Source organism: Molossus molossus, unplaced genomic scaffold (genome assembly GCF_014108415.1).
Source record: "Molossus molossus isolate mMolMol1 unplaced genomic scaffold, mMolMol1.p scaffold_m16_p_13, whole genome shotgun sequence".
NCBI classification, from domain to species: Eukaryota; Metazoa; Chordata; class Mammalia; order Chiroptera; family Molossidae; genus Molossus; species Molossus molossus.
In genome coordinates this window covers 63,600,628-63,625,766 of record NW_023425348.1, presented here as the reverse complement: position 1 = coordinate 63,625,766, position 25,139 = coordinate 63,600,628, and the positions used below count along the sequence as shown (strand labels likewise).

The 25,139-nt window shown below is 40.0% G+C and overlaps 1 protein-coding gene across 3 annotated transcripts in view; it reads right to left on the bottom strand.

Moving 5' to 3' along the window:
* Positions 1-25,139, bottom strand: part of NELL1 (neural EGFL like 1) — a 765,989-nt gene that overhangs the window by 171,192 nt on the left and 569,658 nt on the right. For all 3 annotated transcript variants that reach the window (XM_036258486.1, XM_036258484.1, XM_036258485.1), the window contains one exon: positions 13,600-13,695. In XM_036258486.1, the coding sequence (XP_036114379.1) occupies positions 13,600-13,695 (96 nt within the window). The remainder of the gene's footprint in view (positions 1-13,599; positions 13,696-25,139) is intronic.

Below are 25,139 nucleotides of genomic sequence, written 5' to 3'. Positions count from 1 at the left end.
TGGGCAATTGGATCACACCAGTCTCTCTGGGGCTCTGGCTTCCCACTGCACTTGTGAGCTACTGGACTGCACAGGCCTCTGTGGAGCCCCATGTCCCACCGCTTGCGGCTGGGGGTGCTGCTGCCCTGTGGGGCTCAACTCCTGTTCAGCTTTTGCTGTAGTTTTTGGGGATGAGTCTCAGCTGCTGGTCTGTGCTTCTGTTGCCTGGGGATGGATGTCTGCTCCCCAGCCTCTGTTGCTGAGGGTATATCTTGACTTTGATCTGATTGGGCTGCTACTATGGGGGATGGTGCTGGGCTGCGGGCTGTCTGCGGCTTCTGTGACCGGCACCTTGGCAGCTCCACTACTGTGCACTGGTCTGTGTTGACACAGGGTGTCCACTGGTCCGATGGTGCCAGGTGTGCTGGTGGGCTCAGGTGCTGGGCCCTAGCCTCTCCCACTGCCTCCTCCCAGGGAAGACCCGGGATCTTCCAAAATGGTGGGACCTCCCCCGGTGCAGGGAGAAGCGCCCTAAAGGGCTGCTCACCGAGGTAGTTGTCTGCTCCGTCCACAGCACAGGGACCTTCTGCTCCATGGCTCTGCACTGCTTGGGTTTGGTTGTCCACCTTCGCGTCCACTCACACTCTCTCACATACTTGCTCACTCTCTCACACATTCACCCTCTCTCCAGTCCTGCCAGCCGCCATTTGTCCCTTGGCATGCTTCTTAGGGTCAGGGATGGACTGTGACAGGCCAGGGCTTGTCTAGGAGAGGAAGGGAAGACTTCCATATCCTCCTGAAATGAACAATCTAGTGTGTGTGTACCAGAGTTTCTTCATAGATGCTAATGCCTCTGTCATTCAGAAACATGTTATACAAATCACCTATGATGTTTATATATCTTATCATTAACACCTTGGATGGGGAACAATAGGACCAGCAGGAATGTGACGGAAGAAAAATGCTTAGGTCATCTACTATTTTGGTTTGGAGATACTGTGTGCTAATAACTGCAATACAAGTTAATATTTTTCATTCTTTTTGGGGGAAATAGAGGTAAAACATATATGTTGCTATGCTACAAGGATGAGTGGGTAGGAAGAAAGGGGATAAAAAACAGTTACACAACAATTAAATGTGATACATTTTATCAAAGGGATAACCAGGTTGATATGGAACAAATGGGAGGGGACTTAACCTTGCTAATGAGTCTAAAAAGTATTTCTGAAGAAAAGCTTAAGGTCTACGTGAGAGAAAAAGAGAAGATGGGGACTGGATATTTTAGGTATCATGTTGACTGCAATTCAGGAAGAACATTTTCCGTGAAGGAGGAACAGGGGTCGGGAGACGTGCCTCCTGCTATCATTCCAGGCAAACGAACCATCAACAGTGGTTTAGACTAGGCAGTAGGAAGCAGAAAGTAGACCGACTGTGGAGATGGATTAAATAGGAAAGTGAGGGAGAAGGAAATGTCAAGGATAACTCTGACTACATAAGATCTAAAAATATCATGGGTGAAGGTGTGTGATTGACAGCAATAATTTGCTCATTCTTCCCAAGACATATCATGATGACAGTATTGTGGCTTTGGAGAATCACTCCAAAACTAAAAGAGATTCTTCTTAAATGATTTAGTTATTCCACTTCTGGTCAACTTCCCTGAGCCCTGGAAATAGAGTGGCAATAATACAAAAACACCTTGCCCTCATGGAGCTTATATCTGGCTAAGCAGTCAGACCACACACAAAACCTTACTGGGTCAAAAAGTGATACTGCTCTGAAGACGATACAACAGTGTTGAGGAGGAGATGTGTTGAGTTGAGGGTGAAGATCTCTCTGAGGAGATAGCACTTGAGCAGAAACTGAAATGACATGAGGGAGCTGACCACAAAAACTCCAGCAAACCTAACGATAAGGGAAACATGTTCTAGGAAAATCATGGAAACCATTAAGACTGGAAAGGAAGGTGTGTACGTGAGGGGAGCTCAATAATGCCGAGGGCAGAGGGGTGATGGGGAGGGGCCAGAACATGTAGTCTCATGGGCCATTGTAACGACTTTGACTTTCATTGAGTGGCAATGGGGAGCATGAAGAATTTGAAACACAGGAGTGACTGGGTCTAACTTATTTTGTAAACAATGTCCCTTCGACTACTGGAATGAAGAGAGACACTGGCTGTACAAGGGTGAAAGGGAGATGAGCCGGGAGTTTTCCCATTAATCTGGATTACAGATGAAGATGGCATGGGCAGAGGGGTAGCGGTGGAGGTCAGGTGAAGGAGTGTGCATTCTAGACATATTTGGAAGGCAGACCAAGCATTCGGATGGTCAGGCAAAAGCAAAGAGAAGGCAAGGATGATTTCAAGACCCCGATCCAGATGTGAAAGAACAGACTTTGCCATCAACCGAAATGAGGAAGACCACAGGAGGAGCGATTCGAGACAGAGAAGAGCAGGCACGTTCTAGATTACTGGAGACCCTCAATGACCAATCTTTTCTATGATTTGAAATTAATATCACATATGTATAGTCAACCTATAAGCCTGTTATGCATGTCACAGGCAGTGAGAACCTTACAAACCAAAGCTCAGAGATTTGGAAAATTAAGGTGCACTTCAGTGAACACGAGTAGTTTAGAAGAGGCTGGAATTTGAGGGGAATGTAAAGGAAAAGTAGCAGAGAAGGCTGGAGAGGTAGGCAGAGACCCATCATGGAGCTCTTTAATAGCACACCTTGGGATTTGGACTTTATCTTGTAAGCACTGGGGAGGTATGGAAAAGTTTTCTTAGCAAAATGTTCTTTACTAAAATCACCTTCCAGAATTTCCCCTCATGGTCTCAATCTACTAAACTAACATTGCTGTCACCCACAGATAACTTCGGGTTCTCTCCAAATTAGATAATGCTTTAAAACCATATTAGCCCACCAAGCTGGAAGCTGCTTGTCTTATCAACCACTGCCAAAATAAATGCATAGATCTTGATGTTTGATTCATTCTATTTTCGACCCTGGTGAACGTTTTCAGGCAACCACCTTTTTCTAACCAGTAGATTCTACGAGGAGAGAATGATGCAAATCCTAAGAGTTATATTCCTTCTCCTTCAGTCTACTGGTTTGAATTAGCCTTTTTCCACATGATTAACAGTGCAGTACATATTCTTGGATATATAAAAAAAAAAATCTTGGATACCAGTTACTAGGGAAAAATGGTCATTTCCAGGCTCCAGTTGTTCGTATTTTCACAGAAATGGGGCTTTCTTTTCTGTTTAGCCATTGCACTTGGAGTCACAGTGATGTCTGCCTTCCCCAGGGCATAAAATTAAAAATGAGTGTATGAACCAAACTCCTGACTTTCACAGTTCAGTAGTGTGAGCTGGCCTGCTGGGAAGGAAGAACTTCTTGTCATGTAGTCAGGGACGATTTTCTGCACTACTAACCAGACAAGGTAATCCCTAACAGCTTCCCTTTGTTTGATGGCGAATGCTAATCTGTTAAAAAAAAGAAACTGGCTTCCTTCTCTGTCCTTTCTGGAAAGGCATGTGGACAAAGCTACTGAAAATACACAACATTTCTATACTATTCTTCTTAATGGAATTTCTCTCCTCCACTCTCAGGATGATAGACTTTAACTTAGGTGTCTTTTAAATGAGATTTGAATTGGAGTTATTATAACTTGTGATCTATAAAATGAAAAGATTAGACCATATTAAATGTAAAGTCCCTGTCTGTACTCATTCATTTATTCACTTATCAAATATTTATTGAACTCAAATGTAATAGGATATTAAGGGTGGATTTTTCCCAGGTCAGAGTTTTGGTAGGTAATCATATGTTAAGGACTCCCAGGTCTCAAAGCTGAGTGCTAGACTACTTTTCCAACACTTTCAAAAACCAGTTATGCTTACATTAACCACCTTCCAGATCTTTAAAAAAAAAAAGGCCTAGACATTTGGCAAGAGATGTTGATGAAGCCAAAAATGAGGACTCAGTTAAAGAAAGCTGTTTGGCACGCTGCCAATTCCAGGTCATCTCTCATTGCAAAAGAGAGGGAAAAACTTGCTGTGTAAACCCATCCAAGGGTGAGAGGCTTCAGATACCTCAAAATGTCCTCTGGATGGTGAGGGACATAGCCACTGGTATTTGACTCATGCCTGAGAAGTCTGAGGGTCAATGCATAGTTCCTGGGCTGCTTCAGACACATAGCAGAGAACACACACACACACACACACACACACACACACACACACAGGACTGTATTTGGACAGAATGCGAGGGAAAGTGTCTGTTTACAGGATCCTATGAAAGACCGACTCAGAGCAGCTCCCTAATCATAGGTAACCCTTGCAGGGCCAGGCGCAGAGGAGTGGACCTTCACAAGCTCGGAGCCACGGAAGGATGGGAGCACTGTCCGGGTCAAGCCCTAGTGATGGAAGGCCCTCAACAACGCACCTTGCGAAGGAAGAAGCAGAGACCACACACCTCCAGAGGCCCTCAATGCTACAAGACCCGTCATGTGATACCTATTCCCTTCCCATTACAATCGCTCGTCCTGGGTACGATTCAGGACACCTGTGAATTAAAATATGCTCTTGAAAGAAAGAAAGGAAAACTGTCCACACTTCCTGCTTACTACACACTTCTCTATGGCAGGCTATGAGTGGGAAGGTAAAACATTTCTATGTAGCTTTAATACACTATTGAGTTAATCACTTAAATGAGATTATATTTTGTTCTCCCATCCAAGTACTAACCAGGCCCGACCCTGCTTAGCTTCCGAGATCAGAGAGATCGGGCATGTTCAAGGTGGTGTGGCCATAGACTTATTTTTTGTTCTGAAAGGTCCCAAATCACACAAGGACCTGATAAGCCACAGTGAAATCCATATCCCCCCAGTGCTCCTTTCTGTGTATAGTGTATGTGTGTCTGTGCACAAAACTTAGAATCATACTGAACTTGCCATTTTTTCTTAATTATGTCCGGTGCTTACAGAGTGCTCACTGGATACCATAAGATATTTTTTAAAAATTTTTCTTTATTGACTTTAGAGAGAGAGGAAGGGAGAGGGAGAGAGAGATAGAAACATTGGTGAGAGAGAACATCGATTGGCCGCCTCCTGTGTGCCCCCCCACTGGGGATCAAGCCCACAACCTGGGCATGTGCCCTGACCGGGAGTCGAACCAGCGATCTCTTGGTGCATGGGTCGACGCTCAACCACTGAGCCACACCAGCCGGGCATCACAAAATATTTTAAAATTTTCCAGTGGGGCAGTACTGCTTTTGCTCTCAATTTTTTTTTTTTTTAATTTAAGAAACTGAGGCACAGAAAGTTGAAGTAGCTTCCCAAGGTCTCATAGCTGGTCCTCCAAACAGGACAGTCTGCTGTTCCTACCTGCACGCTCACTGTGCCTCCCACGGCAGTAAGCCCACCATTGATTTCACTAATTCTCTATTGCAACAAATCAAGGTTGCTTCTGATGATTTATTATTTAAAATGCCATTTGAAAATGATTTTAAGTGTGCCATCAAACCTCATTTCTGTGGCTGTGTCTGATTCCTGTCCCAGGGTAAAGTCTGGCAATGCTTGATGAACGGGTGTGGACAACTTCAAGGTTTTTCTTGGATGTCTAGTCCCATTTCACACAGAAAGCTGGTGCTGCCCCATGTCCCATGGTTCAGAAACAGTGGAATCTGGAAATACAATCCAGGTTTCCAGGTGCCAAGTTGAAAATTAGAATGTTTGTGTTCTTAAGCGAATTTGAGGAATCCACAAAGGGCTAAGAAAATATGTGCAAGAGGGCAAGTGGGGTGACCTTTTCAGGGGGACCTCAGATCTACCTATAGGCAAAGCTGCCCATGCTACCAATAAGACAGTGAGAATTCGGTGTTAAATCTTCAATTCCAACTCCAAGAAATGGGAAATAAACAAGAGTCAAAAAATAAAATAAAAAATTCCTCCCAAGGACCATACCTAAGTTATACATGCTACCATTTCAGGTGCTGAATTAACTCACTTTTTCCCTAGAGCAAAACTCTGGTGCATAAAACCATATGGATGAACTTGATACCAAATTACATAAAAAGTTTATGGGAACAGAGAGAATATCAATTAGCAACAATGTCGTGAATAGAACAGCTTACATGTGAGTGGTGTAGTGAGAGCCCATAGGATCTGGTAGAAGGAACAGAGACTTCAGTAGTAGAGAATAAGTGTAGGGCGTGGCTCCACCATTCCCCCCTGAGTGTCTCTGGGAAAGTAGCCTATTATTTGAGTCTTAACGTCATCACCCAGTGAGCTGAGAATAGACTCAACAATAGATACCAACTGCAGACAACTTCTGTGTGCTAGGCCCTCTACAGGTGCTTTAAATTGGCTATCTCGCTTAATTTCAGTACAATATTACAATATAGGTAATACTGATATCCCTTTTTTAGTGGCCAACTGAAGCTTAGAAACATTATATATATATATATAATATATATATATATATTATATATATATAATCTCACTCAGGATTACAGATTCTAGTTAATAGTGGAATGCCAACTTCAACTAAGCTAGTATGGCTTCAAAGATTGTGCTCTTAATTCCTACTATTTACTCTCTTCCTGGCTTAGGCTCAATAAAGATGTTGAAAAGAAGATATAAAACAATGTACATATTCAAGTAGAAAATCATGGGTCATTACTCACAGAAAAGCATAATTTATTTGCCCTTCCATGTAATCTGTTAGGTTCTATTTGCCCTTTACACAGGGAATGTGATCAGGAGGCACCTTCCAATGAAGGTGTATAAAATTTGGATTCAATCATACATGGGTTAGAATCCCAATTCCACAAGTGACTGGCTAAATTACACTTACACATGCCTCATATGTTTGATGGTTGCCAGATGAAAGGGGGTTGGGAGATTAGATGAAAAAGGTAAAGGGATTAAAAAGTACAAATTGGCAGTTATAAAAATCGCCATGGGGAGGTAAAATATAGCATAGGGAATTTAGTTAATAATATTATAATAACTGTATGGTGTCAGATGGCAAACAGACTATTGGGGTGATCACTTTGTAAGTTCTAAAAATGTCTACTATAGTGTGCATCTGAAACTAACTTATTGTATGTCAACTGTAATTGAAACATTTAAAAAAATAATTTAAAATAAGAAACAGGGTTGTCATTGTTTTTTTTTTAATAATTCCAAGTAGCTCTGAGAGTTAAGTGGCAACCCCATTTTGGAGCCTTGGGAAAGCGTATTAGATCTTTAGCTCAGTTTCTCTATCACAGTTTAAAGAAGAAAGTTGAGTGGATAGAACTGGGGGAGGAAGAAAGTCCTGAAAAAAGTCCTCTAGGTTCAGCAGCTGAACTCACGGATGAGCTACTCTCAAGGTGAGATGTTCTTAGTGTGGTGGGTCTGAGGTCCTCCTACGCTCCAGTGCTGTGTCTCTCTGCTGTCCTATATTCCTGCAAAGCTCTGATGCAGAAAATAACTCCTCAAACAAATTCACACTCATATGACTTTAATAAAACTTCAAACGAGTACCCATGGCCACTGTTTTTTTGTGGTGGCTTCAACTGGATGAGCAACTCAGAGAGACCTCAGATCTTCACATTTCCCTTTTTAAACGATGCCACAAAAGCAAGGCTTACTCTTTTCTGGGCATCTATCAGCTGCACAACAACAGTAGCAATGTTAATAATAGAAGCTGCCATTTCCATGTGCCAGACAGACAGAAAGCTCATGCTAAGAACAGTTAAATAAGTCTCCAGACTGCTAAGATACTGAAGAGGTACATTTGCACTCATCCTCTTCCCAGATGCTTTCCCCACAGACCTGTGATAGCTGGGGAGAGAGAAGAAAAAATATTCTCTTTTCCATTAACAGAATGGAGCTATTATCTACCTTCTTAAAGGCTCTTAAAATTTTTCCCCACAACAGGGATGGGCAGAGCAATTGCAAATAGATGAAGGCCAATAAAGTTCTCTCAAAATCAGGGCAATATTTAAAATTTGAAAGAATATAGAAGTCTTTGTTTCTGTGCATTCTTTGTACCTGGTCAATGGATAATATGCACAGGGCAGACGATTGCCCTCTGTCTCCATATCTGCACGTCACTGAGGCACAGAGAAAATAACAGGATAAATCATCTTGCAAACAGTCATCTCCCTTTAAGAAAAGTTAAAAGATCGTCAGGAACTTGAAAAAAGAAAGTCCTTTTCATGACTTTTATGTTCTAATTTTAAACTTAAAAAAAAAAAAATCACCTTACTACAAACAACTAATAATTATTGTAGAAAAATTAGAAAATTCAAGTAATCAAAATAGAAAAAAGTAACTAGTGCAAATTATATTGTAAATGGATAATGCTATTAAATTTTGTTGCTATTATTAATTTCCCAGGATATTCTTGATAAGATATTTAATATGCTTTGGAAAGCCTTGGAGACTGTAGGATGCTCAATGGTTATGTGACTTTATCGAATGATATTTATAAGAAATGAACTCATTTTAGAAGCAAATGTGGGGAAAAGTCAAGGTCTCCTATTTTTATAATATCAGCATGTTTTTTTTACTAACTGTTTTTACCACTACACTATGGTCTAACCAAAAGCTTGACTAGTTTTGTCCACTGTCACTGTCTGACTCACAAGGTACTGGTTATGGGTACCTGATGCCTATACAATTGTATTTACCCAATTTATAATTCAGGTAATATACAAGTAGGAAAATGCAGTAAAATTAGCTGTCTGGTCTATACCACCACAAATAACCACCTTGACTTTCATGCAGTTGAAATTCCTATTAAAAGTAACTAATTGAAAAGTCTTGCATAAAGAAAGCACTTTGGGCCCTGGCCGGTTTGGCTCAGCGGTTAGAGCATCGGCCTGCGGTCCGGAGAGACCCGGGTTCGGTTCCCGCTAAGGGCACGTACCTCGGTTGCAGTTTGTCCCCGGCCCTGGTTGGTCGTGCGGGTGGCAGCCACTCGATGTGTCCCTTCACATCGATGTTTCTCTCTCTCTCTGTTCCTCTCTCTCCCTCTCGCTCTATCTGTACAAAATATGGAAAAATATCCTCAGGTGAGGATAAAAAAAAAAATAAAAAAAAAGAAAAAAAAAAAAGAAAGCACTTTGGAACAAATACAATTATCATGTTACTATATACATTTAAAACTTTCTCTTAACAAAAAGAGAATAAAGAAATTTTTCTTCCTGCAGGAGAACACAAGAGTTAGAGTCACATGGTTCTTGCATGGGGTTGGAACATCCACATGTTTACTCCATCAATGAGGAGAGGTCACAGAACAGGCCAGCTTCAACATTAGTCTGGTCCTCAAGACCATAAGATGTGCCCCATACAGCATATGGTGGATATCAGCCAGTCCCTGGCTCTCAAATGGTCAAGAATTTTCTAAATACAGTAATATGCTCTTCTAAAATTGCTTAAGAGATGCTTTAAAAATGATTTGTTTTGTCTACTAAAACTGCTTATAATGTATATGATACACACACACACACACACACACACACACACACACACACATTTTAAGAATTTTTAAATGCCACATCTAGACCTGGCATTGTCAACAGGGTGACTCTGCCTCCCAGGAGATATTTGGCAATGTCAGGAGACATTTTTGGTTGTCATGACTGGGGGTTGGAATACTGATGTTATTTAGTAGGTAGAGTCCATTGATGCTGCTGAGCATTAAGAAACCCCTAACCAGACACAGTTTAATACCTTATCTTTAATCTCTACTTATTGTTGTTTGCAAATTTGTTTGCAAACACCAAGTAGAAAACAATGTGATTCACTTCTTGGAGGATGATATTCTGGTTTTATGGTAGGTAACATATTTCTGGATTTATTGCAGCTACTTGATTGTACATTTGGAAAGTCTCTAGGAAGGCTTCATGTTGTTTCACTTTGTTTTGTGGTTGGCTATGTTAGGTCAGTGTGGCATGATATCCTTCCAGTTCTCTTAGGTAAAGAAGACAACCCTGGCCGGATTTGTTCAGTGATTAGAGCATCAGCCCGTGGACCAGAGAGTTCCAGGTTCAGTTCCCACTAAGAACACGTACCTTGGTTACAGTTTGTCCCCGCCTCTGGTTGAGGTCGTGTGGGTGGCAGCCATTCAATGTGTCTCTCTCACATTGATGTTTCTCTCTTTTCCTCCCTCTCTCCTTCCCACTCTATCTGAAAATAAATGCAAAAATGTCCTCGAGTGAGGATAAAAAAAAGAAGACAGCTTTCTATTCTAAGAGTACCAAAACTACACTTCTTACTGATTCCCCATTCATCTCTCTCTTTATATTGTCGATATGAAATATGAGCCAAATCAAAGCTAAGGGCACAGAGATAGAAGAAAGGGTAAGAAGAAGCAACCTGGTATGTTGTTCAGAAACACATGTTTGCCTATCTTGAGTGGGGTTATGAAGAGTTTAAGTTTACTAAAATCTCATCAGCATAAAATAAAAGCAGTGCTATTCATCTTTGTGTTACTTACCAAACATAAGTGGGATTTTTTGGCCCAGATAGGCATTTTTTAAAACAAATTATTTCAATAATTTAACTAATGATACTTGAATTCTGAAAGACTGAATATCACAAGCAATGAATAAAACCAGTAACTAGGGAGACCAAGGGAAATAATTTTAAGACTCAATTTAAGCAAATTCTATATAGCTCTAAGGGGACCATTTAGTTAGCCCTAAAATTAAAACAAAGCAAATCAGAGATTTAGTGTGATCATGCCATAGACAATTACAATGCATTTGCACTTTTCCTTTATATCCCAAGTCTCAAGACATCTAGCATCACTATTCAATGGCAAATATAATTACTTAATGTTTATTGCTAATGATCAACATGACAAAATAATTCAAACAAGATATGGAATAGGTTTTCAGTATTTGTCCCATAACTCTTCTAGATCCCTTGTATACAATTAATTGGAAAATAGGTACTTTATCCTAACCACACACACACAAAAACATACAATTAGAATACTGGTGAAGATGAAATACTGCCAATTGCAACAACATAGATGGACCTTGGGAATATTATGCTAAGTGAAACAAGTCAGTCAGAAAAAGCCAAGAACCTATATATAATTTCATTCATATGTACGATATAAAACTGAAACTCCTCGACAGACAACAGTATGGTGGTTACCAGAGAGAAGGGAGTGGGGGTGGTACAGGGTAAAGGGAGCCAAACTTACAGTGATTGAAGATGATTTGACTTTGGGTGGTGGGAACACAATGTAACATATAGATCATGTGCCATAGAAATACTCACTTGAAACCTACATGATCCTATTAACCAATGTCGTCACCCCAATAAATTTCATTAAAAATATATTGCCCGATATTAAATGGAATGACTTTGCTACTGGTGGGAGATAGAATCACATGCAAAGAGACCTCCTTTTATTTTTATCTATAATAACTATATAAGAATGTAAGAATATGCAATGCTCAATCTCAACTTTAACTTTTATACAGGAACATGTCCTTCTAATCTCTGTTTTACTTTTGCTTCTGGCCTTGACTTTCTCCTTTATCTCTACTGTTCTTGTTTCAGGCAATAAACCAGAATGTAAGCACTAATTCCACCAATCGCTTACTGAGCAGAGAAAAGAATGTAAGTCAAATCAACAATCCATAAAAAAAAACATAATTAGTTTTTCCTAGGCTGCCACTGACTCAGACGCAGGTCTAAAGTCAATATTCTATCCCAATTATTTATAATGTAAAAAGAGCAAGAACACTAGAGTAGATGTTCCCATTAAATATCACACTAATATAATAATAATTGGATTATAGCAAGCAACCTGAAGTGCTTGGTGAAAGCATGGACTCGTGGGTCCTCCCCCAGATATTGTGATTTACCAGGTCTGGGTAGCCCAGGAATCTGTATTTATCAGGAAATCCATGTACTACCTTGAGAAACATATGCAAGGGTTTATAACGCAAGCTTTGTGGAAATACAACTTGAATTTCATTCTCAGTTCTAATACTGACTATAGCATTGCAGAAGTTAGTTAACTTAGCTAAGCTTTATTTTGCCATCTATAAAATAGGAGTAACAACATTTATCTTGTTTTCTTTTTCTTCATGTTAAAATATTCATTTAAAAGACCTGACACATAATTAATACATAATAAATGGTATATCATTACTGGTAGTATCCATTATCATCAACACTATCATCATGACCATTTGTCCCTCTTAATTCCTACGGACTCATTTTAGGCGGGCAGAGCAGTGCTAGAGGAAATAATGAGAAACCTTTGGATGAATTTGTTTTTTGTTTTTAGAAAACCTAATTAAAATCAAATGCCCTGCAATGAGGGCATGTGTTCTAAGTTGCTGTTAAATTTCTTTGCTTTTGGCAAGAATTCTCCAGATCCATGTGGTATTTCTCTGGCCGCTCAGAGGCAGTATTTGGCTCTTTCATATGTCTCTTTTAAAGACAAAACCAATAATTTTTATTTAATAAATGTCATTTGAGTCCTTGATAATATCACAAAATACAGAAATAATGGTGCACATATTGTTTGTTGTTTCCTTGCTGAATAATTTACACAGTTACATTTTGACATTATTTTTTAAAGAATCGGCTGCCGGATAAATACACCGGCAGTGCAAAGTAATACGTAGAACAAGGGGGGATATAATGAATAGGATCATTTAAAAAATGTATTATCTAAATTCTGAAAGCTTTAAATATGAAGGAAAGGAAAGCAGAGCCTTGCTTACGTATTCGGTATTGAAGACTTCCTCTCCCTTATCAAATAATAGACATAATGACTACATCATCGTACTTCCATATTTTTATGCTGTACTTTTAGAAGTGTCAAGTGTGACATTCCAGACTCAGAAAAACACAATACAGTAATTTTAGGCCAATAAAACGTATGGGCAAATACCCTGAAATGTCCAATTTTATGTGGCAAACACCCCCACTTGCACACTGGCATGGAAGATCAATTTAATCTGCACACAAGTGGAAGGACTTCAATTAATAAGAGAGCTGATTTCACCAGATATCACCAAGTGTAAACACTACATTTATTGTAAACAGAAAGATGCACATCATGGAATCTTACAAATACACCAATTGGCCTATTTTATCAGGATCAGGCATGATAATGTTCCTACTAAGCCAATATTAGAACAAAATCCCAAGCACACCAATAAACCTGCTGCTGGAGTTACTTAATGTGCTTTTATGCAAGGAGCATGTGGTTCTAATTTAGATTCTGTTGACACAGCAGATTGTTATAACTCCAATAATCTTGTGTGATGCTACCCCCAATAGCTGATAATTGGGGCAGGTCAGTTCATCAAGCTTTCTCTCTAATTAGCACTAAAAAGGCACACATCAAACTATGGCAGAGAAACACTCAACCTTGCTATATTGGAAAAGTGAAGGGAGGACCATGAAGCTCTATTTTCAGAGGGAGGATGCCAATTACACAGTCATCAAAACGTATCCACACTGGGGAGCCATGCCCTCCAGCAAAACTTAATGTATCAAGTCAATACTTCGATCCTAGAGAAAGAGCTTCCATTCTCTCAGAAACTCTTTCTCCCCTCCTCCACCCCCCAAAAGGGCTCAGGTTACCTTTCTCACAGTGACTTCCTGTGAATCCAGAAGGACAGACACATGTGTTAGGCGCCACACACGTTCCACCGTATCTGCAGCCCTCTTGGCAGAATGCTGTTGCAAAACAATGAGGGAATTTCTATTAGATGAAATGAGAATAAGGAAATACAGTAAACAGCACAAGCATTAAGAGGATTCTTTCTTTGTTGCATAGGGGATACATAGATGTGTTGACATATTTAAAGGTTCTGGTACACAAAGAGAAATCAATGGCCCGGCTGGTGTGGCTCCGTGGTTGAGCATTGACCCGTGCACCCAGAGTTCACCGGTTCAATTCCAGGTCAGAGCACATGCCCAGGTTGTGGACCCAATCCTCAGTGGGGGCATGTAGAAGGCGGCCACTCGATGTCTCTCTCATTGATGTTTCTATCTCTCTCTCCCTCTCCCTTCCTCTCTCTCTAAAGTCAATAAAGAAAAAACAACTAAAAAAAGAAAGAAATGTAGTAATACCTCACTGGTTTTCCTGAGATTAATTGAAATAATGGAGGTAAAATATTTAGCACTGGGCTGGAATGTGCTAAATGGCAACTGGTATGAGCAGCTGTCACTGTTATTATTGTGACAGTTATTATTGACATATTTGAAATGTCAATAGGATACATAGGATAAATTAAGTAACTAGAAAGGATAGGACTGGGATAAAGGCAAAGCCATTTTAAATACTATCTTGTAACCACTTTTTTTATGTAGACATCTTTAATACAATAAAAACATTTTAATGTTATTTTTGAAAAGATTTAGATAGATATAATTTTTGATAACATAATAGATTTAACTAACCACTTATTTTTTTAATATTTAAGATGTTTCCAATATTTCTGTAATATAATGTATGCCTTATCAGTATAGCTAGAATGTTTAATACATTTCAAATTATTCCTTTAGGGAATATGCCTCAGTGTGAAGATACAGCTTTAGAGAGTATGGAATTTGGTAAGCCTTTTGACAAGCATTTCAAAATTATCCCAGCTTCACCCAGTGCTACTCAGCCAGCCTTCCCAGACTGGTTAATTCCCCTAATCACACATCCAAAAAGCAGAGCATAGCTCCATGCACCTCTCCTTTGCAGTAGTACATTTAATTGTTTATTTATGTATAATTGCTTGTCATTTCCTGTCTCATCTGTTAGAATTGTAAGGCCCATGAAGACAAGTACCATGTTTCGTTCTGCTCCCCACTGTATCATACGTAGCCTTAGTATTTGTGTAGATAGTAGATGCTCAAAAAATATTCACCTAAGGAATCGACAGAAAAACTCCTTCTTTAACAACTCTGCAACACTTCCATCCGGAATAATTTATTATGCATCCTTGCTGGATAACCAAAAATGCAGTGTACTAATGCTGCAAAATTTCTCATTAATGAAGATGATTGCAACTTGTTAACCCAGAGTCTCTCTTGTTCACATAAGAGTTAGGTGAACAAATTATTTTATTTATAATTGCAGTTAGAAAATGTCAGCCTGGAAAAGTATCATGGTTATATTTTGCCATCATCACTTAAATAATATGGGTTTAAATTCAAAAACGCACGGAACATCTTTAGGTAGTTAAACACTAGTTTAAGTACACGGAAATTCTCACAATACTGTCATTTTCCATGTCATTTAATATTCACTGTATGATTTAACATTTTGTAGCTTAGCAATTAATTGTGAGCTCCTTTGCCTATGCCAGAGGACAGACAGTGTGTACCTTGTTATTTGAATACCATTTTCTATTTCCAGCATTTAACTACCTTAAGCCAAGGGGGAAAAAAAAGATATGCCTTGGCCTTGGTACGTTCATCACGAAAACGTGTGTGTGTGTGTGTGTGTGTGTGTGTGTGTGTAATCTCTTGTCCCAAAATCACACCTTGTGGGCTCTGGTGATTGACATTTCAAGTAATGTATTTAAAATGTAGGTCCATATCAAAGTTAATAAAAAGCAGTCACGTGTTTTGCATGCTAAAAATGACAGGTGGAAAGCAGTTAAGGAAAGTTTTAAGTGGCACCAAAAGAAGACAGGAGCTTGGAAGCAGGTTCTTTAGCAGTCTAGTCCAAACAGCACTTGATCTAGATCTGTGTGTGCACACAGCATACACTTCCAAGCACGTGCGTGCGCACGCGCGCACACACACACACACAGATCTGTAGACCTGGGTAGGAGACTCAGTGTTGCTTCCTAATGTATGTGTGCTCTCGATTTACTCAACCCTTAAACAGAAAGGATAACAGGACATTTTTTAAGAAAGCATGAGACGTTTGTGAGGTCCTAAGAATGTACACAATGTTTGTGATGTTTTAATAATGTACATCACAAATGGGTGCTATGAGGATGAAATTAGTTAATATTTGTCAAGGACTTGAGTGTTTGGTGCACAGTTTTATTCATGCACTGTATTAAATAAAACTGATGATAATGACAGCAATACCATTATGACTGTGCATCATGGACCAGAAACAAACTGTCTGTCTATTACCCAATTATACCCATCCTATAAAGTATCCAGTTTCACAAAGATGAGTTGCTATGACCTTGTGATTGATGTTTGCTTTAGTTTATAATAAGAGCAGCAGTGGCCCTTATCATGGAACTGTCAGAGAAACGATACTGTTTGCATGCTAGAAATGGTGAAATGGGGCTCAGAAATCAAGGCTACATCTAAGGCTACACAGATAATAAGTAGCAGAGCCAAGTTTCCAAGTCTTACCTACTCTTCACACATTACAGTGCATGTTTACTTGCAATCTAATAGTCACATAGGCAGATGTCTTCCTTTTTTAAATAGTGCTATAAGGGCTAAGGGAACTGACTAAAAGGTTAATGGAAAAAATATGTCCAAATTGCACCTGTGGCATTAAAGCAGGCAGGCAGGGAGCTGTTCAAGTTCATGCGCTTGTAATCTAATCTCCATCTTGGTCTGAGCCCGGTCGCATTTCACCCAATCTAGGCATATACTACTTTTAATGGAATTAATGTACATTAAAGAAGAAATTCATTGCCTACAGTAACCTTACAAAAACATGACAAAGTAATTTAAAAACACACACACACACACACACACAAAACAAAGAAGTCATTTAAAATGTAAGCGACTACGGGAAAATCAAGATCAATGCACATTTCCTTTAGATACCTCATAAAACATCAAAGCATACTGTTGTATCCTCATCTAATGCTTGTGGATAGATTATTTTTATCTGGATATGCTCTTCTTGATCCCTATGAACCCAGCACTTCAAAGAAATGGACTTTGATGCTCAGAGAATCTATAATCTGTACAGCATTCATCAGTCTATGGCATAACCAAAACGAGAAGCCAAGTCCCCTGCATTTTTTTCTGGCTTATGAGAAGATGGGGTGGTGGAAACTACATGGTCCAATCCTTGCTCTGTATTTATTAGTTGCATGACCTACACCAAATTATTTCAAAACAGTAATGATAGTAATTATAATTCACATGTGGCACAGGTTAAATTAAATGATCAGCACAGGGCACTACCCGTGGAATGTGCTCAGAAAGTACATGTGATTCTTGTTATTTATCACCAGGACTCTGCTTTTCCAAATAACAATACTATTGTGCAAGAGATTCTATCCTAGGCTCTGGAGATGCAGCCATGATTTTGACAGCTAAGACCCCTGTGCTCTGGAGCTTATTCTATAGTGAGGGTTCATTATCATTCCTTCCTGGACTTGATGACCTTAGTCGTATCATGTGGTTTGCAGTGGAACTTGGTCTCACAGCTCCTTTGCAACTCAGAAAAACTCAGGCATCATGCATATGTTGCTCCTTTGTCTACCACTTTCCAGATTCTGAAGTATGGCTTGAACGGACTGTGCTACGCAAAGAGATTGCAAACCTGAGTCTGTCCTTATAGCGCCATTTGTTACTAACTTACACCCTGGGGAGATATTGGATTGGATCAACTCTAAAATAGTATGATTTCTACTTTTGAAAGGAACTCTTTCCATTGCACAAGGAAATAAAATCACAAAACTCAAAATTGAGAGTTAATCCACGGGAAGTCTACATTTTTTATATTCAAAGTGTAGCCGCATGAGAAATGAGACTTCGCTGTTACGGGGAACAATGTGAGAAGGTGGGTTTGCACCTGCCGGGCGTGTGGGTGCCCAGTATCACCATCACGTGCTCCGTTTGATAAGAATAGTTTGATACTAATCCAAAGAAACAGCCCTTCAAGTTCTAAACACTTGGCATCAGCTTCTCAAACATTTGCTGGCATATGTTCGGTTCCAAGGGCCACCCTGTATCCTGATAAAACAAGGAAACATACACGTCAGCACCACCTGTCAGAAGGAAATCCTTTGCTTCCATACTGCTTTCTTGGAGGAAGCCTTTTCCTTAAGGTCACTTCTGACCTCCCTTTATCAGCTTTGCTCATTCTGTCCTGGGGAGGTAAGGAAATTATGCTGTTGATAATTTTGGTTAATATATATATATATATGTTTGTGCTTCAGAAGGGAAAAGTAGGAGGATGGGATGATTAGACATAGGTAATTGTAGCACTTCTACTTTATTTTGGATACTGAGTTATTAGGTGTAAATTATATCCTTAAAATAAATATCAAGATGTCTAAGTAAATAAAAGCTGGTCATCCTGGGTTGTTATAGGGTGTCATAAACCAAAGACTGTAATTAATTTGATTATGCATACCCATAATCCAAGGGGGTGGACATGTTTACAATTTGGTCATGCTGAGCACAGCTCCCTGTCCCCCGCACTTCTTCATTGAAAGTGAGCTGCCTTCAGAGGGTACCAATTTTCCCTACCTCCCTGATGACACATTCCTCCCCAGGACTGCTGTTCATTCTGTGTTCATTCTTAGCAAACGAGCTTGGCTTACAGGCTTAAACTTATGTTTTCCGAGCCAACTCTGTCAATAACAAAAGCGGTATCATCACCTCCATGTTTGCTTTTTGGTTTATTCCTCACCTTGTTCAGAGCACGATATTTACCAAAGTCGCCTCAACTATTTTGGTGGTTACAAGATGGCGCGTGGGGTCAGTGTTCCTGGCGTTCAGTGGGCAGAGGGCAGGGATGCTGCTAAACATCCTGCAATGCACAGCATGGCCCTACCCAACAAGGAATCATCTGGCTTACAAGCCAACAGCATTGAGGTGGAGAAACTCTGTTCCAACGTCACACAATGAAGTCTACTGGGTATCTCCAGGGGCAGAACTATGCTATTTTAATCCCTTCTTCCAGCTCCCCCAACCTCTCCTCCCAAAACAGTTTAAAATATAGAGAAAAGGTCAGAGTGAAAAGCACTCAGATGGTTAGTCTGGTATATAAAACCAAATATCGGATATCTGCAATTATCGTTTTTCTTACCATTCTGGTCTTAAGCACAAAGCATACTGCACAATTTAATACTGAACTCTTGGCCCCCAAGGGGCCTTCAACCCTCTCACTCACTATGTGCATGTATCCATGGTGCTAACAGCCATCCCCACTCTCCTTTTCAACAGTGGTAGTGACAGTAGTAATGGTAGTTCCACTGATCGAAGACTTGTAGGTGCACTACAGATAGAATATTCCATTTCATCCTCACAGTAACCCTGAGCATCGGTCATGCTGTCTTCATCGTCAGAAGAGAAAGCTGGCTTAGGGAAGTTAATTACATTATCTAAGGTCACTTCACCAAGTGGCTTCCTGGGTTCAAACTCAGAGTCCCAGTCACATCCCAAAGCCATCTCCATTGAGGGCTTGGCCACCCACCATGGGCAGAGACTGTGCTGGGTGCCTAGAGATTCACAACGAGGCATGAAATTATCCCCACCCCTAAGCTCACAGCTGAGTAGCAGACAATGGCATGTCCGAAACCAAGCATAGTATCATGTGGGAAATGCTATCGTAGCAGTGTGAATAAAGTGCTGAGAGAATATGGAGAGAATCTGATTAACTGCACCCGGTGGACTGAGGCAACACTTTGCAACAACACTGGCATTTGAGTTAGACCTGGAAGAATGAAGAGGGTTTTTGCCAGGTAGAGAAGCCCAGGAAAAGGGACAGTCCAGGTCAAGGCTCTGTCCTGTGGGAAGGAACACAACAGAAGAAGAAAATGAACAGGGGTTCATAGCTCACATCAAGGTTATAGACTGGGTGTCAGAAGAGAATGCAGTAAGAGGCATGCGGGGAAGAGGGAGCATTTTAGGACCTGTGCACTGCCCTCTCCATCTTCCCACCTCCTCTGCTTCCCGGATCTGTTAGTTACCTTAAGGCACAAGAGTGTGGTGCCTGGAATCTGCCCAGAGACTTTTCCTTTGTTCTGTCCATGAGTCTAGTTAGCTGAAGACAGTGCTTTGCTAATCCATTTTACTACACTGAATAGTAAGAAGTAAGTTTTAAATCAGAAACCCTCACATTCACACATCTATATCCAGAAATATAAAATGTACTCTTAATATGTGTAATGCATTCTGATATTTCCCATTGTATTGTTTCCCATTGTGTTGTATTGTGTTGCATTGCATTGCATTGTATATCATTTATAGAATGCAGCTATGATCCAATGACTTGCTTTCCCAGCTCACTAAGCCTGCAGTTTAAATGATGCGCTCGTCTCACGCATTCTTGGTAATTGCCACATTCCTCTAGTCCATGAGATTCTGTGATAGGATGGGGGCACAGAGTCAGTATAATCTTGACATCTTCAAACTGAGATGTTGGTCTCAGCTTTAGAAAGACTGATAAGAAAATGTCTAAAAGGGCTATTTTCTAGGAGTGCAGCTGCAACAGAAACCACACAGCCTGCAAAGTTGAAGTGTTTACTGCCTAGGCAGGCCTTTACAGATAATCTCTGCTACAGAAAATGACCTCAATGGGAGTGGCAGAGATTGAGGGGAGAGGTAATGCAACCTGTTGCACTATTTTTGGCCTGTAGACATGCTGCTCTAACTGAGAGAGTCTCAAGGAGCAGGGTTATGTTTTGTTTTGTTTTTTTTCAAACTCTCCCTTCCTTTTTTATCATCTTGAATGCTGGTGATACTCTACCCATATGTGTTGACAGAGTAAATTAATTATATAGAGAAAACCAAACGTTTGATAAGACAGTCTTGTCTATAAAACTATATCATGAAATTTGCAATAAATACATGGCATGTAGTTATCAAGTCAGATCAATCCAGCTCTAGAAATCTATCAAACATTGCCCCGGCAGGGTAGCTCAATTTGTTGGAGCATCTTCCTATACAACAAAAGGTTACAAGTTCAATTCCCAGCCAGGGCACATACCTAGTTTGCAGGTTTGATTCCCCGATCAGGGCATGTACAAGAGGCAATCGATCAATGTTTCTCCCTCACATCGATGTTTCTTTCTCTATCTCCCCCTTCCTCTCTCTCTAAAATCAATAAAAGCATATCCCTGGATAAGGATTAAAAAGAAGACAAAAAAAAAGTGTATCAAGCATCTACTATGTGCTACACATTAGACACTCAAATAAGATACAATCCCTGTTTTCCAGGATCTCAGAGAATAATACAGTATGCTTCTCCCTGAAAGAAATTTCCCCTCAGGGGACATTTGGCAATGTCTGCAGTCATTTTTCATTGTCACAGCTGTGGGAGGTGCTTCTGGTGGCTCCACTGGTATGTAGAGACCAAGGACACTGCTAGACATCTGCTACATGGACAGCACAGTCCCACAGCAAAGAATTATTCAGACCAATACTTCAACAGTGCCAAAGCTGAGAATAGACAGACAGTCCTTTACTTAGTCATTTAACAAATAGTTACTGAGCAGCCTCTGTACTAAGGATTATTCTGAGAACCAAGGCTCATATAGAACAGCTAAAAATATTTTAACATTTTGGTTTATATTCTACTGGAAAGATACAAAAATAACAAAATCAATGTGCAAGTTAGATGATCACAAGCTTTTTGATAAAAAAAAAGAGAGCAGAGCAGAAGAATAGGGTCTAAGCCCGTGGGAAAGGTTGTAATTTAACAGGGGGATCCTGAAAAGCCTCTCTGAGAAGGTGGCATTTGAGTCAAGACTCAAAGAAGAGAATGAGTGAGTCACACAGTTATCAAATAAAAGAGAGTTCCAGGCAGAGGTTACAGCACGTGCAAAGGCCCTGAGACATGGAGTGTGCAAATCACACAGTAGCTCACAGAACCCGGCAATCCTGCCTGTACAAGGTCAGAAGGAGGTAGAGAGAAGCAAAGGATTGTTTCTGCCTGCAAAGTCAAGAAGAGCTCCACAGGGAAGCCAAGGCCTGAGCTGAGTCAGAAAAATAATAACCAGGCAGATTGGGGCCATGGATGTTGGAGTCACAGGGCAGGAACAGCATGTGCAAAGGTACAGAGGCATGGAGACTCCTCGGGGGAGGGTAAGTGACTTCAGCTCTCTGGAACATATGCTGTGAGGACGCAGCAGTAGTGACCGTAGCTGGTGTTTTCCAGCCCCAAGCGTCGGGCTATTCCACAGAACAGCCACTCTCCACGAATTTTCTCACCAGATACCCGTGGGTCTTATGAAGGATTTAGGACTGCCAAAACTGTCTTATCTTTTTATAATTTCATTCTCATCCAGAATAAGAGTGGTGGCCTTTTTCTAGGAAATCGGAGTTGAAATGTTGAATATGAGTCCGTTTTTATGAGTTTAAAATCTCTGCAATGTATAAATGGAAGAATCATATAAAAGAAAGAGCCATTCAATAGCAAATGACTAAGAACTTGGGGGTGAGGAATATTTGGCCTTGTCTTTGTGTACCTTGGGGAGTGGTAAATGACTGACACATTATCCAAGTGACTAGTGCCTGGATAATTCTTCTGCACAGAACTATGTGAGCAGTTAAGAGTATGAGTGTGGTAACAGACCTAGAGGCCAGTCATGGTTCCAGCCCTTATTAGATGATTGATTTCTTCCAGCTTTATTCAGATAGAATTAACATATGGTATTGTGTAAGTTTAAGGGGCACATTGTGTTGACTTGATACATCTATATATTGCAAAATGACTACCGCCATGACTGAATTCAGAAATTTGCTTCAGCTCCTCGACCATCAAATCCCATCTGTATGATTAGGTCAGTAAGAGAATCTACGTCATACAGGTATTACCAGGATTAAATAGGATAGTGCATGTCAAGTTTAGGCATCACACAGTAAGTACTCAAGAAAGGTTAGTTCACCATTCCCTGGGCCAGCAACACCAACCAGAAAAGCTAAGACTTGAAGGTGGTGTTTAAAGTGGGTCCTCCCTGGCTGATCCAAACTCAGGAGAGGGAACCACAAACAGCAGAACACCTACACCCACAGGGAAAATTTGGCAGACTCGAAAACCCACTGTGATAGCCAAAATAGTGAAAAACAGAAAAAAAAGCCAAATGAAAGAACATGAGACCTCTACGGAAGATGAGATAGATGAAGTGCAGTTAAGCAAGTTAACAGAACTAGAATTTAGAGCCATGATGTTGAGGAAGCTCAACAACATGTGTAAGGATATGTGCACCATGAGTAAAGACATAGAAATGTTGAAAATCAACCAGTTGGAAATTAAAAACCAACAGGAAGAAATGAAGAATGACATATCAGAAATAAAAAACACATTGGAAGGTCTAAAAAGCGGAGTAGGGGAAGCTGAGGACCGGATCAGTGAATTAGAAGACAGGCTAGAAAAAACCAACCAATCAGAAAACCAAAGAAAAAAACGATTAAAAAACAGGAAGACAGCTTAAGAGAACTGTGGACAACTGGAAACAGAATAATATTCACATCATAGGAGTCCCTGAAGAAGAAGAAAATAAGCAAGGGTTAGAGAATATATTCAAAGAAATAGTGACAGAAAATAGTGAAGGAAGGAGGCATTCAAGTTCAAGAAGCACAGAGAGCCCCAAGGAAGAAGAACCCAAACAGGCCCACATCAAGGCACATAGTAATCAAACTGCCAAAAAATTAAAGACAAAGAGAGAATCCTAAAAGCAGCGAGAGATAAGCAACAGGTTACCTACAAAGGAAACCCCATAAGGCTCTCAGCTGACTTCTCACAAGAAACACTATAGGCAAGAAGGGAATGGCATGAAGTAATCAAGGTCATGAAAAACAAGGATATGAATCCAAGACTACTCTACCCAGCAAGGCTATCATTCAAAATAGAAGGTCAAATAAAGAGCTTCCCAGACAAAAAAAAAAAAGGCTAAGGGAATACACTAGGACCAAACCAGCACTGCAAGAAATGTTAAAAGGACTGCTGTAATTACCAGGAGAAATAGAAGAAAAATAGAACCATACTAAACAAAAATGGCAATAAATAAGTACATATCAATAATCACCTTAAATGTAAATGGACTGAATGCTCCCATAAAAAGATACAGAGTAGCTGATTGGATAAGAAAGCATGACTCATCTATATGTTGTTTACACAAGACCCACCTCACAACAAAAGACTCACATAGGTTGAAAGTGAAGGGGTGGAAAAAAATCTTCCAAGAAAACGAAAAAGAAAAAAAGCCAGGGTAGCAATACTCATATCTGATCAAATAGATTTCAGAAAGAAGGCCATAATTAGAGACAAAGAAGGCCACTACATAATATTGAAAGGATCTATCCAACAGGAAGATATAACCTTGATTAACATATATGCACCCAATATAGGAGCACCAAAATATACTTAAAAACTTCTGGAGGACTTCAAAGGAGAAATCGATAGCAATACAATCATAGCAGGGGACTTCAACACCCCGCTGACATCGCTGGATAGATCCTCTAGACAAAAAATTAGCAAGGAAACAGAGACTCAAAATGAAGCACTAGACCAAATGGATTTAATAGATATCTATAGAGAACTACACTCCAAAACTACAGAATTCACATTCTTCTCAAGTGCACATGGGACATTCTCAAAGATAGACCACATGTTAGGGCACAAACTAAGTCTCTACAAGTTCAAGAAGATTGAAATTATATCAAGCATCTTCTCAGATCACAATGGCATGAAACTAGAAATCAATTGCAAGAACATACAAAGACATTTGAATACATGGAAGCTAAATAGCATGTTATTAAACAATGAATGGGTCACCGAGGAGATTAAGGAAGAAATCAAAAACTTCCTGGAAACTAATAAAAATGAAGACACAACAGCACAAAATCTATGGGATGCAGCGAAAGCAGTTCTGAGAGGGAATTTCATAGCACTACAGGCCTACCTCAAAAAAGAAGAAAAATTTCTAATAGACAATCTAACCTCACAACTTAAAGAACTAGAGAGCAAACAAAAAGAAAACCCCAGAGCAAGTAGAAGGAAGGAAATAGTAAAGATCAGAGCAGAAAAAAATGACATAGAGACCAAAAAAACAATTCAAAGGATCAATAAAACAAAGAGCTGGTTTTTTGAAAGATAAACAAGATTGATGGACCCTTAGCTAGACTCACCAAGAAACAAAGAGAGACAACCCAAATACACAGAATCAGAAATGAAAGAGGAGAGATAACAACTGACACCACAAGAATTACAAAAGACCGTTAACAACTACTATGAACAATTATAT